General features: G+C 43.4%; 1 protein-coding gene across 1 annotated transcript; it reads left to right on the forward strand.

The window, feature by feature from the left end:
• Positions 1-2,919: 2,919 nt before the first annotated feature.
• Positions 2,920-5,893, forward strand: LOC125551588 (LRR receptor-like serine/threonine-protein kinase GSO1). The gene is made up of 4 exons (XM_048714840.1): positions 2,920-3,503; positions 4,062-4,205; positions 4,286-4,405; positions 5,526-5,893. Exons 1-4 carry the CDS (start codon positions 3,394-3,396, stop codon positions 5,785-5,787), a joined length of 636 nt encoding a protein of 211 aa, XP_048570797.1. The 5' UTR covers positions 2,920-3,393; the 3' UTR covers positions 5,788-5,893.
• Positions 5,894-6,645: the final 752 nt, after the last annotated feature.

The following is a 6,645-nucleotide window of genomic DNA, read 5'->3' on the forward strand; positions in this document are numbered from 1 at the left end:
ATAATTTCAAATGGTATAATTTTCGGTGACATGCATTGGCATTTTCTTAGGTAATTCTATGGTCAAAATTTTACACTAAATACGAGGTAGTTGTGATGCCCCCGATTCGACCATACACTAATCATACAAGCAAATGTGTACGATCAAGATCAAGAACTCACGGGAAGATATCACAACACAACTCTATACACAAATTAAAATAATACAAGCTCTATATTACAAGCCAGGGGCCAAGAAGGCTCGAATACACAAGAGTCAGCGGAAGCAATAATATCTGAGTGCAGACATAAGTTAAACAAGATTGCCTTAAGAAGGCTAGCTCAAAACTAGCAACGATCTAAAAGGCAAGGCCTCCTGCCTGGGACCTCCTAACTACTCCTCGAAGTCGAACTCCATGTAGAATCATCCTTGGGATCCTCTAGCTCCTGGACTCCAGCATCTAGTTGTGACAACCAGGTATAGAAAGGGGGAAAAGGGGGAACAAAGCAACCGTGAGTACTCATCCAAACTACTCGCAAGCAAGGATCTACACTACATATGCATTGTTATCAATGAAATGGGTAGTATCTATGGACTGAACTGCAGAATGCCCGAATAAGAAGGGGATAGCTAGTCCTGTCAAAGACTACGCTTCTGGCAGCCTCCATCTTGCAGCATGTAGAAGAGAGTAGATGGTAAGTTCACCAAGTATCATCGCATAGCATAATCCTACCCGACGATTCTCTCCTCGTCGCCCTGTGAGAGAGCGATCACCGGGTTATATCTGGCACTTGGAAGGATGTGTTTTATTAAGTATCTGGTTCTAGTTGTCATAAGGTCAAGGTAGAACTTCAGGTCATCCTATTACCGAGGATCACAACTATTCGAATAGATAAACTTCCCTGCAGGGGTGCACCACATAACCTAACACGCTCGATCCCTCTGGCCGGACACACTTTCCTGGGTCATGCCCGAACTCGGAAGATCAACACGTCGCAGCCCTACCTAGGCACAACAGAGAGGTCAGCACGCCGGTCTAAATCCTATGGCATAGGGGTCTGCACCCATCGCCCATTGCACACCTGCATGTTGCGAGGGCGGCCAGAAGTAGACCTAGCCTCCCTAATACAAGAGCAGGCGTTCCAGTCCAATCCGGCGCGCGCCGCTCAATCGCTGACGTCAAGAAGGCTTCGGATGATACCACGACGTCAAGCGCCCATAACTGTTCCCGCGTAGTTGGTTAGTGCGTATAGGCTAGTGGCCAGACTCAGATCAAGTACCAAGATCTCGTTAAGCGTGTTAATTGAAGTAACCGCGGACGCCGACCAGGGCCAGGCCCACTTCTCACCTAGGTGGTCTCAACCTGCCCTGTCGCTCCGCCACAAAGTAACAGTCGGGGGCCGTCGGGAACCCAGGCCCACAACTACCGGGATGGAACCACCTGTCCTTTTATCCCCCTCATCGGAATCACTTGCGGGTACTCTACGAGCCGACCCGACTTTAGTCACATCATGTATCATGTATAATATGTATGTAGGTATATACCTACAATCACCTCCCAAGTAATCATGGCCAGGTAGAATAGCATGGCAGACGGACAAGAATGTAGGGCCACTGATGATAAACTAGCATCCTATACTAAGCATTTAGGATTGCGGGTATGGGTAACAACTGTAGCAACAATGACAGGCTATGCAACAAAATAGGATTAACCGAAAGCAGTAACATGCTACACTATTCTAATGCAAGCAGTAAAGAGAAGGAATAGGCGATATCTAGTGATCAGGGGGGGCTTGCCTGGTTGCTCTAGCAAGAAGGAGGGGTCGTCAACACCGTAGTCGAACTGGGGGTCGCCGGCAGTCTCGGGGTCTACCGGAAAGAAGTAGCGGAGGGGGAACACAATAAATAACAGAGCAATCAAAGCATCACAAAGTGTAACATGGAATTACATGGTGCTAGAGGTGACCAAACGTAGAAGTAGGTGCTATTGGAGAAGGGGCAAAATACCTGGGAAAGTATTCCCAGTGTTTGACGTTTTCGGACAGACGAATCGGAGGGGTATTGTTGCACGTTTGCTATGCTAGGGATGTGTGGCCGACGAACGGAGTGCGTATTCGGATCCATCTCATTTTTCTGAGCAACTTTCATGTACAAAGTATTTTCATCCGAGATACAGATTATTTTATATTAATTTTCAAAGTTTTATTAATATGCTGCAATAAAATTAGTTCGAAAATTATATTAAATGAAAATGCTAAGTGCACCTAGTAGAGTGTACACAAAAGTACACACACAGGCTGACATGTGGGGCTAGTGGGGTGCTGAGTCACCAGGGCCAACAGTCAACATTGACTGGGTTGACTGGTCAAATCTGGGCATTTGGGCCCAGATCTCATTGGGCCATTATTTTAAATAGATTGTTTATTTTGTCTAGTTAGTGGTGGGGTCCGTAAGCCATACTCTATGTAGCATCTAAGGTTAGTGCTAATACCTGTTTTACCCACAGTCCTTTTTAAAATGTCTAATCTGAGAAAAAGGAAACACTAGCTGGCAGCACATACGCGCACGGGCTCGTTCGATGCGTATGGGTAGGGTGCCGCCGCTGCCTCTGATCTACGTGGCGGCTGATCTACTTCTCTGGCCGTCCGCCGCCGCCGGCCGGATTCCTCCTGCTCATGTGCCTCTGATTTGGATCGAAGTCACGGCGGTAGTGGTGCGGCGGCAGTGGGGGAGGAGGCGAGGGTGGCAGCGATGGGTGGTGAGGCCTGAAGATGAGGTTGTCCTTGTAGGAGGATGCCGGGGACGGGCAGCGCGATGAGGGTGGCGCATCGAAGTTGGAGACCGGCGTGTGTTCCGGCAACGGGTGGAGGGGCAGCCGTGCGGTGGTGGGGAGCAGCGGGTCCGTGTCCATGGCCGGACCACCGGGGCTGGGGGTTTCTTCCTGGATTGTTGATGAATATACTTGGGGATTCGTGATTCTCGTGTCCCTTGATGCGGTGCGAGATTCATGGGGATTTGGGGCGAGGAAGATTGGGGTGCGATTCGGGGGGATCATGCCTCGGATTCTTGGGGTCGTCGGGGATGCGGTGATTGAAGGAGAAGACGGTGGAGATAGAGAGGGAGGGGGAGGCTTCGGATTTCAAAAATAGACTTGGCTCGTTCGATACTGCCAATTCTTTTGGTGCTGATTTTGAGTTGCTAAGAACCCTTGATTGATGCAAATCTTAATTTTGTTTTATGTGGAGCACCAGTGTTGGGGATATCTTGTTAAACATCCAGTTCCCCTGACATGCATGAACTGTTCAGTATAGGATTCCCATCTTATGCAGCTATGTTTTCTCTATTTACATTGTTTTCTATCATGTGTTATGTTTGCAACATTTCCCTATGCTTTGATTGATAATATGTATTTTGATGTTTTTGCCTAATTTATGTTTACCTTTGTTTCGTAGGAACTTGTCAAATCTTGGTCTGAAGGGAATGTTATCTCCTGAGATTGGACAGCTTACTAATATGCATTTTCTATAAGCATACTCTATAGTTCCTCTGGTGACGTATTTTTCTGAACACTTTGGTTTTGACATAACATGTTTCACGCTTTCAACCATAAGATAGTATTTGGTATTTCTGAAACTACCAACTGAATAAGAGTCATTTTGCACTTTGATATAGGCTATCATGTTGAGCATAGTAGCAAAGCTGAAACTTCGTAGTGTGTATGTTTTCCTGATGAGGCTTATGACCTCAACTTTTGAGCTGTCAATTAAGGCACATCAATCAACTTGGTGTATGTTCTTTCTTCGAGTGCAGTTGGATACAAGACAGGTGTTTCTTCTTGGATCTAGGGGACTTTTGAGAATACAATTTTGCATGGATCAAATTCAAGTACCACCCAGTGCTTTATGTAGTTTTCCTATTGTTAATACCATAGTAAATCTATCTGTTGAATTATGTATGCCCATTCAGGCACTCACCAAGAAAGCATCTTATGTCTACAGATATTATTTTTTGTATCTTATGTACTTGTGAAATGATGTTCGCCCTTCAAACTTTTCTGATCTATTTTCCTTCCATCCATACAGTGTACTGCACAGGAACTTGTTCTATGGTATTATCCCTAGAGAGATGGGAGATTTACGAGAGCTGAAGGTGCAGGATCTGTGGTACAATAACTTCAATGGATCAATTCCATCAGAGCTAATAAACATTTTATCCCTGGAATTTATGTGCGTGCGAACTTTGATATATGTTTTTTTCATTTCTGTTTTACTTCAAAACTTGACTGACCTTACTATTTGAATTGCAGCTTTCTTAAAAGAAACAGACTTTATGGTGATTTACCTCTTGAACTAAATGAGCTCATCAGTCTGTGTGAGTCTCAGGTTCGCCACGGCAGGACTTTCTCAAATAGGATGCCTGCTGCAAGGTTTGTCTAAGTTTTCTTCTACTTGCATATCTGAGAGTTAAACTCGTGATTATGCAAGGCTTGAGTTAAATTTTCAAATCAAACAGGGATTTGAGCAAGCTTGATTTTGGTTAAAAAATCCCACCCTGTTCCTGCAATCACATGTATGTTAATGATATCTGAAATATTTGAGAATTATCTGTTTCGACTCAAGAAATATCAGACTTCTTTTAGGAACATGTCCTCCACAAAATGGTAAATTATATCCGAGTCGGCATCCCTGAAACCCAGCCCAAATCCACATATAACCTCACTCCGGACGAACCCTAGACCCAAATCTCTAGACAATGCCATGTTGAAATATAGGCTTGCGAAGATTCGGCTCAAGAATTCATGAGGGTACTTCTGTCTTTATCATATTTGTTCTCACACCTTGGCCGTTGTGTTTTCCCGCCGCAACGCACGCGTCGACCCGCAGTCCTCATATTAAGTGAACCAGAAGCAGTACATGCGAGAGAAAAGAAAAACAAACCCAACCACCTGCACGACCCTTCCTCTTGATCCCATCTAGACCTTTAGTATTCTCGGGATTTATCTGATTATGATGATGTTCCATACTGCTCTGGAGCCGACAACTTTTTGGACTGCTCGATGTCTATAACCAATGAGACTACTTTTTTGGTTGTTGGTTGGAGGCTGGAGCTATCACTGTGACTGAAATTTTCTTTTCACCAAAGTAAAATTATATGGTCATCAAAACCAACAACATGTCAACACTTGTCAGCAGTTTGCAATTTGTATTGCAGTATGCGTAAGCCAATGGTCAGACATTGTTGTTTTAGTCAGGAAATGTAGAAAACGTGTTCATGATTTATGTAGATTGGACAGTCCCTTCAAACTGCAGTATTCGATCTTGAGCGGACAATCTAACTATATGTTTCCTTATAGAAAATTGACTAGATGTTCCATGAATTGACTGATTAGTTTGGCCCGATCAGATTAAACTAGGTCTTGATTTGAAGGTCCAGTTAGGGCAGTTGGTGCTGGTTTGTTTGTTGTAATACTAACTATGCTACTTAGACAGAGACATGTGGTCTTTCTCATTCCTCGACATTTTCCTTTGCTACCAAGATTTTTCTAGGTTGTGGAAAAACGGATGTAGCATTCCTTCTACAAGTTGTCATGAGTTGGGACATAGAAGAAGAGAGCCGACGAGAAGTTGCACAGCGGTTTGCTCCGGTGTCGCTTCCAATGGCGTTGCGCAAAGTGCAGATTGCAGGCTAGATGCGTATGAGTCCATCCCTACGTCCACGGTGTCGAAGCATAGGAAATCAAGTCAATTAGATAGTATATCTGGTTATGAAAGTGTCTTTTGTGTACGCAGTTTTGCCATTATTTTGTAAAAGCTTTGAGTTTTTGATAATGTAATTGTCTTACTAATAACACTTTTAATCAATTCGTACCAAGGCTAATAGCCAAGTTATGCACAAATTGTTCATGTTTTCTTGATGACTGCTATTGTCAGAAGATTTTTTTCAGCATTTAAGTAATACCGATCCCACTTTCAGTTATGTATATGCAAAGGCCAGTAGCAAGGAAATGACTGCTCCTTCCTGGTCAGATATTTCCTATTTCCAGGCTTTACTCATTCTACTTTTCGCACCATGCTAATTTGTGAATGAGAACCTACATGATCATCCACCCTGATTTGTAATTCGTAGGCACGTCCAGACACTCAGGTATGCAATATGGTTTTGCTCTTTTTTGTGTGATTGTCAGCATTCCCCACTGTTTCTTACAATCAGAGAAAAACAAAAGGAGATTTCACTCTACAATGGATGTCTTTCTCCCAGGCATATGTAATTCCGCTGCTCTGATTGCCATCTATCTCCATCTATCTTTGATGGCGATGATGTTCTACCTCAACGCACTCCAGGTCTACCTCCACCAGGTACGGTGCTGTGAGGAAACACCCAAGGTAAATGTGTGTGCTAGATTAACTACAGATATATACATCGATCCCATGAGTGATCACCGTGTAAATCAGCAGCAGCCAGCAGTACACGAACTCTCTTATAAATACTGAAAAATTTTCCTACTTATTTTAACTCAAAATTAAGCTACTATTGTTCTAAAAATATTAGAATTACTTGACTTTGAAAACAATATTCTGGTTGAATTTAAGGTGACCAGCATATACTTAATGCTTTAGTTTAATCTTTCAAAGTGGAAGTTTAAAATATTTATTTTAGATTTATACG

Source organism: Triticum urartu, chromosome 4 (genome assembly GCF_003073215.2).
Source record: "Triticum urartu cultivar G1812 chromosome 4, Tu2.1, whole genome shotgun sequence".
Taxonomy (NCBI): Eukaryota; Viridiplantae; Streptophyta; class Magnoliopsida; order Poales; family Poaceae; genus Triticum; species Triticum urartu.

Excerpts from the sequence above, each read along its gene's own strand:
- LOC125551588 (XM_048714840.1), top strand. The coding sequence starts at position 3,394 with ATGTTTTTGCCTAATTTATGTTTACCTTTGTTTCGTAGGAACTTGTCA. Across the intron at positions 3,504-4,061 it reads CTTACTAATATGCATTTTCT|TGTACTGCACAGGAACTTGT; the intron begins ATAAGCATACTC and ends CCATCCATACAG. Across the intron at positions 4,406-5,525 it reads AATAGGATGCCTGCTGCAAG|GTTGTGGAAAAACGGATGTA; the intron begins GTTTGTCTAAGT and ends AGATTTTTCTAG.